The 14,563-nt window shown below is 41.7% G+C and overlaps 1 protein-coding gene across 1 annotated transcript; it reads left to right on the top strand.

Moving 5' to 3' along the window:
* Positions 1–9,351: 9,351 nt before the first annotated feature.
* Positions 9,352–10,880, top strand: LOC127774495 (CBL-interacting protein kinase 22). The gene has a single exon (XM_052300754.1). It carries the CDS (start codon positions 9,447–9,449, stop codon positions 10,779–10,781), a length of 1,335 nt encoding a protein of 444 aa, XP_052156714.1. The 5' UTR covers positions 9,352–9,446; the 3' UTR covers positions 10,782–10,880.
* The last annotated feature ends 3,683 nt before the right edge of the window (positions 10,881–14,563 follow it).

Genomic DNA, 14,563 nt, shown 5'->3' with positions numbered 1-14,563 from the left:
AGACGAGGCAATCTTCCAAAGAGTGTCTGTCCAACTTGTGTATAGGGCACCATGCTTTCTTCATGTCACTACCTTGTGGGTCTGGGCGCTTGGGAGGGTTCGCGTATTCTGCTGCGAGAACTTCCGCTTGAGCTTTCATTTTCCCACTCTTGCGATTTTTCTTCTTGCTTGACTCAGGTGTGTCCTTGGCTGGTTTCTTCTCTCCCCCGGTCTTCGGCTTATCGTTCTTGCGTCTCAGTGCATCGTCTGCGTGGGCGCATCGATCGACAATCTCGAACAATCTCCGAGTAGTCGTGATGCGTCTTGTTGCCAACTCCTGGGTAGTATAGCGATCTCTGACACCAGACTTGAAAGCGCGGATTACAGAAGCGTCGGTGATTTCAGGGATTGTATTTCTGCACTCATTAAAGCGCCGAACATATTCCCTCAAGGATTCACCCAGGTTCTGTGTCAACGTATGTAGGTCATCTTCGATCGCATGACGCTTGTAAGCTCCTTGGCAGTTGGCGACGAACTGATGCCACAAGTCTGCCCACGAAGAAATCGAGTAGGGCGGGAGATGCATCAACATGAACGCGCAGAGCCTTTCAATGCAGTTGGCAAATAATTCGCCAACGCGTTGTCGTCTGCTCCGGCAGCGTAGAGTACTGTGGAGTAGACTTGAAGGAATTCTTCTGGGTCGGTACTCCCATCGTACTTCTCTATTGCTCCTAGTCGGAATCTCTCAGGCCATCGGACATCACGCAGTGAACGACTGAAAGCTCTACACCCAGCGCTGGGGGCGGTGGGTTGTCGGCGATCGTATGTTCTTCGTGGATGTCTGTCTGACGATGAGGATGAGGAAGAAGATGACGATGACGATGGTTCACTTGGTTTCGGTGTACGATTACGAGGACGTCAGCCGGGTTCTTGAGAATCCTGTCGTCGCCCTCCTTTGTTGTCCCGGTGCCGATCTCCATCGTCGTCGTCATTACGGCGGTGTCCTCGACCAGTATCGCCCGACACCCACCGTTCGCAGTCATCGTGATCATGGCGGTTGTGGCGGTTATCACGGTCTCGGTCTTCGTTCGAGCGGCCTCCTCGTTCTTCATTATCGTGACGTCGTTTTAAGAGACGCGATGTCGGGAATGGTTCCCGTTGTCTCGTGTGCGTCGTGCCTCTCGGCGGCCATTCAGGTGATCGCGGAGATCGCCGGTGCCGCGAGGTGGAGGGGTAGCTCGATGAGGCAATTCCTGTTGTTCAGGGCTTTTGCCATTGACACCGCCAGTGGGTGGCTGTTCCGGGTGCGCTGCAGCAGTGGCCTCTTCGAACGTGTTGCTGCGGTTGGTCACCGATTCCCGTAGTCATTCTGTCCACTGTGCGAGATCATCATTCAGAATGGGATCGTAGGGGGTCTCCCTCAGTATTGCGTTGATGGTCCTGATGTGCTGGGCCGGCGTAGTCACTTGATTTTCCGCTTTCGCATTAGCGCGTGCTAACGTGCTAGTCCCGTCGATAGCCAATACCTCGCATGGAGTACTCGTTGGCGACGAGCCATAGTCCTCGAGTAGATGCAAAATTGATGGTTCGTGGGGATCGATGTCAATTACCCCAACGAATCGATCTGAGACCAGCGTCGCTCCCTGTTCCTTGTCTTCATCCCTAAGGGATATGCCTGACTGCTGGACCTTAGGAGATGACGTCTTCATGACGCTGAGAAAGACTTTGCAACTTGAGAGGTCGTGATTCTTTGTCTTGTGAATAGGACAATAGACATCACGGGTTGGAGAAACACGCTGAATTCCACGCTCTTTGCAGGCGCGAATTTCAGCGTGGACGTTAAGAAAAACCCAGCAGGCTTGCAAAGTGTGTTTTCTGGTTTTGTGGATAGGACACCATGACCTTATCGCTTAGGAAGTTATCCTCGTCGGCTCGTGGTTCTTGTCGGAACGACAAGGTTTGGCCGCACTAGAAACCTTCTCGAGCTCGGATGTCGTCGACATTTCGTTCTCCGCTTCGGCGGGAGGATCCTTCGACATGGAGTCATCCTGGGTTGTGGCCACTGCGTTCTCGTTTCCGGTCATTGATGGACCAGCTGAGATCGGCACCGTGGTGTAAACCGGGAAGACGATTTCGCCGACTTGAGTCCACACCAGCATTGTTGAAGCAGGGATTCCTTGGTTGAGGTTAGTGTTGACGCCGTTGTCGACGAAGCTGGATGACGTATATCGAAGGGTAAAGGGTATGCCTTACCCGTAACCCTGACAAAGTTGATATGTTACGAAACTTAGCATTCATGAATGATCATAATAAAAAAATATATATAAAAGTATTAAAATTGTTATATTACAGGAAATACTATAAGATTCTCATAGTGCTTTTGTTTACCTCAATTAGGTTTAATATGAATTTTCTTTTTTTTAGTTTCGACTTTCTAAAGAACCCCTTGTAAACATATAGGCGAAAGCTTGTAATGAGTATTTAGGTGCCTAAATGTTCTCATATAGAAAAACTTTGTATTTGAATATGGGAAATGTCTAAATATGAGGTTTGGCCTAAATGATCTCTATGAGCTGTATAATTTGTTCCATATCTACATATCCGAGGTCATTTGGATAACTAAAAAACAAATTCAAAAATAGACATGAGAATGAAAAACGAATATTTCTAAGCCTAAATAATCTCAAATGAACAAAATTTCAACAACAAGATGTAGATCTTGTAGAGAGCTACAATTCTTATTGAGAACATATATCCATCCAAGGTTGTTTGGAAATATAAGCAAAAAAATGAAAAATAGATCTAATATAACCCCTAACAATCTCAAATGAACAAGCTTTCTACTACAAAGTTGTAGATCTCATCGAGGGATATAAATCTCATGTAAAGTTTGTCATCATCTGACTTAACATGAAAGTGTTACAATTTTATTTTATTTTTATTTTTGTACTTCTCTCATTTTCAAGGGCGATTTTCTTAAAGAGATGCCTGAAAAATGAATATTCAAATCCCTAAGTAATCTCACATGCAAAAACTTTCAATAGAAATGTTGTAGATCTCATCGACTGCTACAATTTTCATATAGAGTTTGTCTTAATCTGACTTATATGAAAGAGTTATGATGTTTTTCATATTTTAGCGGTGCTCTCATTTCTAAGGATGAGTTTCTTACATAGAACTGTTTGTGAAAATCGATTTTTACATAGTAATGTCGTAAGGAGCCACCCATAGAAATAGACATTTTCGCAAACAAATTTATTAGATATCCACTCGTAAAAATCTGTTTTCGCAAGTGGTCTATGACCTGAGGTGGATTTAACCATGAGTAAATTACACCCACGGTACATCAACTTGGCAAGTGAGTGCAATTTGCTGCAAGAACTTGAGAAATTAGCGTTCTAGTACAATAACTTGGTAAGTAGGTGCAATTTAGTACTTTCTCCATTTCATAATGAAAGTCTTTATAGCATTGCCAACATTCATATAGATATTAATGAATCTGTATCTAGATTCATTAACATCTATTATGAGCAATGCTAGAAATCTTGCATTATGAAACGGAGGGAGTACAAGAACTTTATATGTGATTGCATAAATGCAACAACTTGTAAGATATGTACGATTTTGATACAATAAGTTAAGAAGTTATGCAACAACTTAATTATTTGGAGCACTTTTTTATACATATTTATTTTTTAAATACTTATTTTGACAATATACTAGCGTGGATTTATATATAAGCATATTTATATTTCCTAATAACTAATAACTGAAAGTCAAAAATTATTATATTTCGGTTGAGATTTGGGAAGGTGAAGAAAACAAAAATTATTAAAGTTAATTGGATGTAAATTGGATATGCAGTATAATTCTTAAAGATTAAATTCAATATTATAAGGTAATATCCGTAGGATTACTATGTAATGGCATACTTACATTGTGAGAAAAACTCACCTAGCATATGCTTAGCTAAATTGATGTACTAAAATACTAAATTGTCAAGTTCTTATATTAGAACGCACCCACTTGTCAAGTTGTTGCACTCGAATGTTCAATTCTCAAGTTCTTACACTATATCACACACACCCGCCAAGTTGTATCGTGGGTGCAATTTACTCTTTAACCATTTTCTTGAGCAGTTTTTTTTGGGTCGTCTATGAAGGCCAATGGGTGGCGCTCGAAAAATTGATCTCTGTACTATTGCCAAGGGAAGATATCACGAAATGTTTAATAGTTTGTATTACATAATAAAAAATCTCTCACAAATATAATTAAATCTAATTCAAAAGAGATTGTCTCTCAGAAACATTTAACCTAAAAACTAAAAGGGAAAGAACAATCTTAAAGAGAGCTTTCCAAGAAGAAACTGAAGGTGGTATATTCTGAAAAATTAGAGTTCCTTTGCTTTCAAATGTTCCATGCTGCATAAAGTATTTTCTCAATAAAATGTGTATAGCTATAAGAAGTCATTGCCTGATGTAATATTTCTTCAAAGCCGAGAGAGATGTCCCACACAATACCTCTTGTAATTTTTATTTATCAATAAAGTAATTAATGTGGGGGCTTGCCCTACAGTGCTTCCTAAAAATATATATATATATATATAATTAAATCTAAACATCTCCAATGAATTAATATTAGACATGATATCTCCATATAATCCGTTGTACAAACCGTCGGCAATTGATTTTATATCTGCATATAATCCATCGTAGAAACCATATGTGCTTGATGTTTTCTATTTGGTTTCACAGTAGACCTTGTTTATAATTCTAGCGGTGTTAACCAAACAAGGCGATTTGATCTAGGGCCGTTCGAGAAGTAGTCTCAAACTATTCCACGAAAATTAAAGTCGGAAATATTTTGTCTCTGTAGCAGCATTCACATTGATTAGGACAGACAGACATATAGTCAGCCCGTGTGCTTAGGACCATTGGTTACGACGTTATAGTTGAACATAATTTATATGAGTTTCATATCATGGCTACACCAGTACACCTTCCACCTCATTAAAAAAGATTAATACTTACTACGAATCTGAACATACATACATACATATATATATATATTAAATTTGTTTGGTGCTCCATGGTGCCCGGGCACCATTGTTGAAATTGAGTATATACCCAATTCAAATGAGTATGAAACTTTTTCAATTATTTAGGTATTAACATTAACTACTTTACTAACTAGTTCAAAGCAAGTTTGAACTGAATTTGAACTTGTTTTTGTTAGATTTTGGTTCTAAGTATATAGCATCCAAACATATAATTATTTAGGTAGGTGTGTGTGTGTGTGTGTGTGTGTGTGTGTGTGTATATATATATATATATATATATATATATATATATATATATATATATATATATATATATATATATATATATATATATATATATATATATATATATATATATATATATCTGTGTGTGTGTGTCTTAGAACGAAGACTTAGTACTAGTGAATATAATCAAATAGAATCATGACGTCCATATATATGGCCGGAAATTCAAAATGCTGAAGGGCGTCCATGGTTCCATTTGCTCTCCATAACCATGAGATCGATCGAGCCACCTCATTACACGTGTTCCAAGTGATCATCTCATGGCTCATTATTAGCGAGACATTAATATTCTACCAGCGAGCGAACTGACGTCATACGCTTGGCTTACACACGTCGCCATGATTTTTATTTAGTTTATTGCGAGGACAGCTGCCGTGATATTTTTTTTTATTTAATGCGAGGATAGTTGCCGGTGATGTTACCTTCTTCAAGTATCTGCCTGCATCTTCAAGGGAATCTCCGGGTAGAAGACCTAACGCCAATAATGCTCTCTTATTTATGCTTTCCGTCCTCACCAAACCAATTAAAATCGGTACAAAATGTGATGAAAAGTACGTGAGACTTTTAGGCGAAAAAATGTCTATATATTGTAAACTAAGGGCACGTATATCATTCGTACAAAATTAAAACAATATATGGTTGAAGTGTGCCGGTTAAACAAGTAAACCGGGTAATTAGTTAGTATTATTAATGGATGGAGTTCGATATATAATATTGATCTGATACTGGTTAATTTCTCCCCATTGATTTAAGAATAAAATATCTATGTTTGACAAGGTGAAGTACTGGCCAACACCATAAAACCACCACTAATGACGAAAAGCTTTGGCAAAGTGCATGACAAGCAAACTTAGGCGCTAATTAACCTGTGAATTTACCAGTAAATATTACAAATTTTCACACAAAATACATCAGTTCCATTGTATTTTTCTATTTTATCTGCATAAGTATAATTTGTAGTTGACGTTCAGGTTGGATAAGATTATTTTTGTTTTCTTAATACGATATATTTTTTATATAATATAACTTTTGTCGGAGGGCGAACTCCTCCACCAGGGAACCGTGAGGCCCCCTTTTTTGATTCGGGCGGGGGCAGTGGGTGAAATTCGAGGCTTGGTGAGCGAAACTGTCTGATCTTGGCCCCCTCAAGACGATGAGACAAGAGGGGTTTATACAGGTTCGGGCCGCTGAGAAGCGTAATACCCTACTCCTGTGCTATGATGATTCATGTGCTTGCAAAGCCTCTAAATCTTCGATGTACAAGCTAGAGTTAGAGAAGCTTTGGTTCCAGGATCCCCCACCCCTCCGTAGGCCTGGACCTCCTTTTATATCTTAAGGGGTTACCACATGGGCCCAACGACCTAACTTAGTGGAGAAGTATTACAACCTTTGCATTTAATGCATGTCTTGTCTCTTGACTTGGGAAGCAAGCGCACGTCATCTTGATGATGGGGCCTGTCAAATCTTACCGCCTGACACGGGGGGCACCCATGTCAGCTGCTATTAATGGATGAAGACTTCTGGGCTCCTGTTTGCACCGGGAAACGGGAACCCCAATTGACCAGGGCGGATGGACCGACTCTGGCCAGGATGAAAGGTTAAGACCTTTCGTCATCATGACTGATGGGACAGGACGGGGTGCACGCCCCTTGACCCATGCGGTAGTGCGCCTGACACCCCGTATCCTGTCAGTCATTCGACCGGTCACAGACCAATTTAGGCGCGCTGCACGCCACATTAAATGCGACGCGGCGCGCCTGCTCAGGTTGCCATTAATGCGGATAGATGAGCGCTCGAAGGTGGCCACCTAACCCACCGCATATGACGACCCGCAGAGGGGGTCGGGGGAGTAGCCGCTGCCCCGCCTCGGGCCTGACTCCCCTCGGGGGAGGGCCACGTGGTGTTGGGGGGCAGCCTCCTCCGTCTAGTTTCTGGGAAGGAGTGGCCGCGTGGTGCCACTCCACCTCGGGCCTGACTCCCCTCGGGGGAGGGCCACGTGGTGTTGGGGGGCAGTCTCCCGCCACCCCACCTCGGGCCTGACTCCCCTCGGGGAGGGCCACGTGGTGTTGGGGGGCAGCCTCCTCCGTCTAATCTCTGGGACGGAGTGGCCACCGCCCCACCTCGGGCCTGACTCCCCTCGGGGGAGGGCCACGTGGCATAGAGGGGCAGCCTTCTCCCTCTAGTCTTGAGACCCCCAGGCCCATATCACCGATAACTTTAATAATTTATTGCTACGGTTATTAGATTTGATTTACAAAACATAGTAAATAATATACAATATTATTTAAAATATATTTTTTTATTATAAGTAGGGGGACTGATGAATAATTTGGTTATGCTTTACTGATTAAAACTCTAGTATCATGAAATTCAGAAAATGAACTTTTTTTACATAATGAATAAACTAGTTGCTGCATCTTTGATAACAAAACCGCAGTCAATTATTACAAAGTATTTCTATATCACGTTAGAAGAAGTCCAATCAATCTATAGATATGGCAACAAAATCAATTTCCTAATTTTATGTTTAAAAGGCAAACTGATAATCTACTGCAGGATAGCAGCAGTTGCAAGTTGTGGCTTCCATGCCTTGAAATCTCAATGTACCAGCTGGTGCATATCAAATCAACCAATCCAACGGGACATCACATGACTTTCAGAAGAAAATCCAGAGAAAAACTAGGGCCTGAGCACCTTGTTTCTCTATTCAATTATTTATCCAAAAGGGAAAAGTGAAACACACACACAAATCCAGTTTCCTGCACATTATTATTTTATATGTTTGAGAGGTATTTTGTTTAACTAGATAAAAGCCCACACTTTGCGGTGATAATTTGAGAAGAAAATCAAGCTGAAATATATTAATTATGGATAAATATTTTTAATATATTTAGAGCTGATATGCGAAAATTCTTAGGAATGAATGAAAAACAATAACAACATGTTCTCTTAAAAAATAACGACATGGTTATTCTAGTGGCTATGTATCTTCTTATCCAAAGACTGCTATCTTTACTCTAATATTGCAATCTAATGGTTAGAAAGTGTTGCTTTATATGAGTTAATGTTCCTTAGTGGATATCAATTATATAGAAACAAAGATATCATTGCAACGGATGATCATTTTAGGTAAACTTTTTGCATTTTTAGCATTTCAAAAACGACAACTGAGTGACTAAATCGACCAAAAAAACTTTAAAGTAACTCTGAAATCAAAATTGGCTGCTACTTATAACTAAGGCAAAGACAAGCAAGCTCAAGTAGTTATTAATAAGTATTGCTTGAAAGGTACCAAGAAAAAAAAAACACTAGTAATATATTTTTGCACCATCGTGTAGCATCATTACCCTTCTTGATTATAGGGCAGCAATGCTTAATTACTGTTTGTCGGAATATATATCAGTAACCTGTATTTTCGGATCGGTATTAAGCCTTTGAATTGAAATGATAAGTAACCTCATTTTTTTTATGCTTATACTTATTAATCAAAACTTAAATTTTCAACTTTAAATTTGAAGTTGATTTAGAGGTTTTTCATCGAACTTTATTTTTTAGCCTTTGTTTCTAGATCGCTAAGAACACGTAATATTTTTATTCACAAATTATATTTTCAATTGCAAATATGTTCCAAACGATATTGCTGTTAATATGTTAATATGGTATCAGGTACAGAGGTTATTGGTTAATCCGCGCAAGGGGAATGTTGGAATATAAGTAAACTGCCATCTTTACCTATCTACTTAAACTTTTTAACTTTTTAGATCGAACTGGTCTATTAATGTTGTAGCTACAAATGCATACAACACAATAAACATGTGTGCTTATTATTATTATTACCAATAAAATAAGCCATGTGAACAATTTGATGTTATGCTGTGCTTGTAAGTGCTTGTATATATAATTGCACTTTTTAATTCTGCTTTTTTTTAACATGGTGCACATAGCAATACTTGTGTCCAGGTACACAGCCCAGCTAACCACTGTATAAAGGCCTTTTAGCACAGAGACTCCACACGAGACCACGAGCAGAGAATCAACCGACACAAACTACTCTCCACCACCTGTGCATCAAATCATCAAACCAAACACCACTACTTTCCTCTCCAACTTCACGAGGCCGGAGATGCCACCGGCCGGCGACGACGAGTCGCCGGCGGCCACCGGCGACGGCTCCTCGAAGAAGGTCCTGCAGGGCCGGTACGAGCTCGGCCGCGTGCTCGGCCGGGGCGCCTCCTCCAAGGTGTACCGCGCGCGCGACGCCCGCACGGGCGCCCACGTCGCCGTCAAGGCCATCCGCAAGCAGCAGCAGCCGTGCCGCTCGCCCGAGGCGGCCGCCGCGGCGCGGAGGTGCGTGGAGCGGGAGGTCGCCGCGCTCCGCCGCGTGCGCGGCCACCCGCACGTGGTGGCGCTCCTCGACGTCCTCGCCACCCGCTCCACCGTCTACCTCGTCCTCGAGCTCGCCCGCGGCGGCAGCGTCCTGTCCGCGCTCGACGGCCGCAGCGGCGGCCACTACGACGAGCCCGCGGCGCGCCGCCTCTTCGCGCAGCTGGCCTCCGCGGTGGCGCACGCGCACTCCCTCGGCGTGTTCCACCGCGACGTCAAGCCGGAGAACCTCCTCCTCGACGAGCGCGGCGACCTCCGGCTCACGGACTTCGGGCTCAGCGCGTTCGCCGACGCCGACCAGCACCTCGGCGCCACAGACGGCCTCGCCGCCACGCACTGCGGCTCCCCGGCCTACGTCGCGCCGGAGATCCTCCTGAAGCGGCGGTACGACGCCGGCAAAGCGGACGTGTGGTCCTGCGGCGTCGTGCTCTTCGTCCTCACCGCCGGCTACCTGCCGTTCAACGACGGCAACCTCATGGCCATGTACCGGAAGATCTGCGCCGCCAAGTTCCGGTGCCCGAAATGGTGCTCACCGGAGCTCCGCTCCCTTATCGGGCGGATGCTTGACCCAGAACCCGATACCCGCATCAAGATTGGTGAAATCTTCGATCACCCTTGGTTCCAACAAGATGGGAGTTCGTCATCATTCGGCATGATCCAAGCTGCATCCTCTCATTCTAAACCAGAGGTGGAGAAATGGGAGGCTGAATTGGAGCAAGCAATGGAGCTAAATGCTTTCGACATAATCGGCTTCGCCTCGGGATGCGATCTAAGCGGGTTGATCGGTCCATTGCCCGATCGAGTTCGATTCGTCGTGCTGGGTGGGGATTCCAGGTCAGTTCTGGACAGAGTTGAGAAGCTAGGGCGAGAGGAAGGGCTTGTAGTGAGGAGGAAAGAGGAAGAATGGTGTGGAGGAGTTCATGTGGAGGCAACAAGTGGGAAATTCACTGCATATGTGAGGGTTAGTCTATTGCCCAAAAAGATGCTGATGATAGAGGCTGAAAGGGCTATTGGAAGCGAGATTCCTAAATTTTGGCATCAACTTCAGATTGGTGATCTGTTCGTAAGAAAATGAGTACATGATGAACATGCTTTTATGCAAGAGATTGTAAATATATAAAAAAATAGTTTAGAATAATACTCCCTCCAGGTTAAAAATACTTGGCGTTTTGGATATAATAACACGGTCTCAAAAACAATTTTTTACCAATATTTTCTATTACAATATTATAGAAGTATTAGTAATATATAATTTTATTGAAGTATATACATCTAAGGAAAATACTTTAGAAGTTATTCAGAGTTAAAAATTTTAAAGTTTAACATTAGTTATGTTTAAAATGATAATTATTTTTAACCTAGACGGAGTAATTGACAGTGGACGTTTTCACATGTATATCTTGTAAATAAATACAGAAATATGGATACGAAAATCACAAACGATCTCATTTTGCCTTGTTACCGCAAGTAGCTGCCACAGATCTTCAATAGAATCTCCCGCTTGATACTAGTACTGATAATGTTCTCTTGTTTATGCATTCTGTCCATGTCGAATCAAATAAACATGTCAATGTGATGACTTTGGATGAGAAAAGGTTTCATATATAATATGCACAAATCATTCATACAAAACATTAATGGTCCTAGCTTTCATCTTCATCCAAAGTTCTCCTCAATATATTCCTAAGAAAATGAATACATAATATAGACATTCTTTTATGCAAGAGGCAAATATATATATAGAACAGAAAATTAGTTTAGAGTATTAATTGAGAGTGGACATTTTCATGTTTATGTATCTTGCAATGTGCACAACAAGATACAAAATGATTGCCGATTTCATTTTTATCGGAGTAAATTTTATAAAAGTATAGATACTTTGACTAAATTATCATAAAACTACATATTTAAGTTAGTATATTATAAACTATATACATAGCATTCAATTTATATAGAACTAGACATTTAAGATAAAATATCACAAAACTATTGATTTAGTAATAAAATTATCATAAAAACAAATTTAGCACCAATTTAATTGCTAAACTATAACGCTCATAGTCCTTTCAACATAATAGTAGTACAAGGGATTTAACTCTAAAATCTATAGTTTTGTGCTAATTTTATTTTAAAATCTATACTTTTTTATACTTGCTTTAATTATATAGTTTTGTGATAAATTTCATACTAAATATGTAGTTTTCTTATAGAACATCTTAATTCTGCAGTTTTGTAATTTTGTAGTTTTTTTATGTAACATCTTAATTCTACAATTTATGTAATATCTTGATCAAAATATTTGTACTGTTGCTATTTTTGTCGTGAACGGACCATAAAAAGCATTCCATGCCTGTTACTTCGCCATACCTCTCCTCCTCTTGGCGGCCAAGGCAGGGACAATGACGGCGATGATAGACGGCCTCCTTCCTCGCCGAGCCACCGCCTAGAGCCGCATTGACTCGCGCGGACCAGCGGATCCGGCCGCCGGATGGTCGCGGGTGAGGGATCCAGTCACGGGAGAGGCATGGGCGGAGGAGGGAAGCGTGTGGACGGTGGATTCGGTAGTGGCGGTGGTCGGCTTCCTCCCTCTTCAGTCCAGATGGTGGACAACCTCCTTCCTTGTCGTGCCACCGCCGCAAAGCAACATCGACCGGCCACCGAATGGCCGCAGGAGCGGCGCGGGCAGCGGATGCTGTCGGGACGACAACAGATCCTCCAACCCCCTGTCCTCTCTTGACAATGCAGCGGGTCGAGGCCACCTGGCGACCATGGCTCGGCGAGGGGTGACCGTGGCTCGGCGGGCGGCGACAACGGCAACCACGGCAGCCATGGTGACGTCTGCAGTGAGCTCCCACCTTCACTGACGCAGCTCGACGACGGCAACCAATGATTGGGGATTGGGATTTGTGATTGGAATTTCTTTTTTCTCCAAAGAAAATGTTTTCGCTGGCGGGCATGTTAACATGGCCGCCAATGAAATCCTATTTTCGCTGGTGGTCGCCTTAGCTTAGCCGCCAGCGAAAATGATTTTCACTAGCGGCTGTCTTAGCGTGATCGCTAGCGAAAATTGATTTTCGTTGGTGGACGACTGCCCATCAGCACAAATGAATTATTTTCATTGGTCTTTGGTTGCTGGCGGTAAAGCTAGCCACCAGCGAAAACCCATTTCGGCTGCAAGTAAAAATGGTTTTTTAGTAGTGAATCAAATAAACATTATGAGGAAGTAACGTTGACTCCGTTTATGATAAAAAATATACACAAACCATTCATACAAAAGCAATTACAAGGTCCTAGGGTGTCCACTGCTTAGGCTTCGCCAACGACACAATTAAAAGGTCGAATACCCAGATCAAACTCGAACTGGATGATGCACGTGGTTTGTTTTTGCAAATTTCCTACATATGAGGAATTTTAACATGCAACCAAAACCATTTGAAAGTAGATTACATAAGCTTTCCAACAAATACTCATGGACCTTGAGAGTTCTTTTGGATCAACAACTATGTCCGTTTGAAATTGATGCTGTTAGGAGGACCGAATCCGAATAAAAAAATGTATAACTTTATCTCTTTATGGACCAAAAGTGGTGTGGTAACACGAGAGTAGATTTGGGGAAGGATATTGGTTAGTCCATGATCAACTTCACTTATCATCCAAGTGCTCTGTATACCTCGCCACCCTTTACTTCACCCATGCAATTATTTCTGCTAACGAGAAAATACATGACTCATGGTGCAATAAAGTTTATTCAAATATATAACAATAAATCTTACATAACAAGCACACACTTTTGGTTGATGTATACAAAAGGTAGCCATATCATATCCGAGCCAGTAATGTCCTCATCATCAATTTGGTAGCCTACAGTTTACTCCTAGTTTGACTCCCTCCACCGTCATGATCGAGAAATCGTTGTGTTTTAACTATTCATCCGCTATGGAATATATGTAATATTTATGTAAACTCCGGGCTTGTTCACTTTATTACCATTTTCAACCTTACTATTTTTTAGCAAAGTTACCAAAAAAGTGGCTACATTTAGTTTGTTGCCAAATTTTAGTAAGCACATATGAAATCTTGCCAAAATTTGGCAACCTTGCCAAAATTTTTAGTAACCTTACTAAAATTTGACAATGCCAAAATTTGGTAAGGTTAAAAATAGTAGCAAAGTGAACAAGTCCTTCATTCCTTACCGATCAAAATAGACGCCTGCCTACTTTCATTAAAAGAAAAAAAACAACACTAATAAATAATGAACATGATTCTAGATGCAGTAGGTAGTATTATTCAGGAGGCAACATATCCTATGCACACAGGCCCTCACGTGTACACACGTGCACACCAACTAAAAAATGTCACCAAAAAATCTAGAAAAAATCATACACATACTTTCAATTGTATTACACCTAGGGTTAAAATCTTAACGTCAAATTCATTATATTTTAGCCGTAACAAAAAAACAAAAAATCTGACAGTTTTAAGGTTGCAATTTTGTCAGAATTTTATATTTTTTGTTATTCTCTATGTAGAATGAATTTGAAGATGCGACTTTGCACGTAGATGTAATACTATTGAAAGTATATGTATGAATTTTCCTAGAATTTTTTGTGATAATTTTTAGTTGGTGTACACGGTGTGTACATGTGAGGACCTGTGTACATAGGATACGCTGGAATACTCCACGTCGGAAACATATGGAACGCATTTCCCTCGAAACGCAAAAACCGTGCCCCGACACCAACCCGCCGTCGGATGTGAAACCGACGGCCCAGATGGAGGCCTGCGGTGCCAAGGCCCAAGGCGCAGGCCACGCGTGCCTCTGCCTCTGCGCAAACCTTATCTCCGGGAGGCTCCACT

Source organism: Oryza glaberrima, chromosome 5 (assembly GCF_000147395.1).
Source record: "Oryza glaberrima chromosome 5, OglaRS2, whole genome shotgun sequence".
Lineage (NCBI taxonomy): Eukaryota > Viridiplantae > Streptophyta > Magnoliopsida > Poales > Poaceae > Oryza > Oryza glaberrima.
Note: the sequence above shows the minus strand (reverse complement) of the source record. Positions and strands in the feature narration are given on the sequence as shown.

Excerpts from the sequence above, each read along its gene's own strand:
- LOC127774495 (XM_052300754.1), top strand. The coding sequence starts at position 9,447 with ATGCCACCGGCCGGCGACGACGAGTCGCCGGCGGCCACCGGCGACGGC.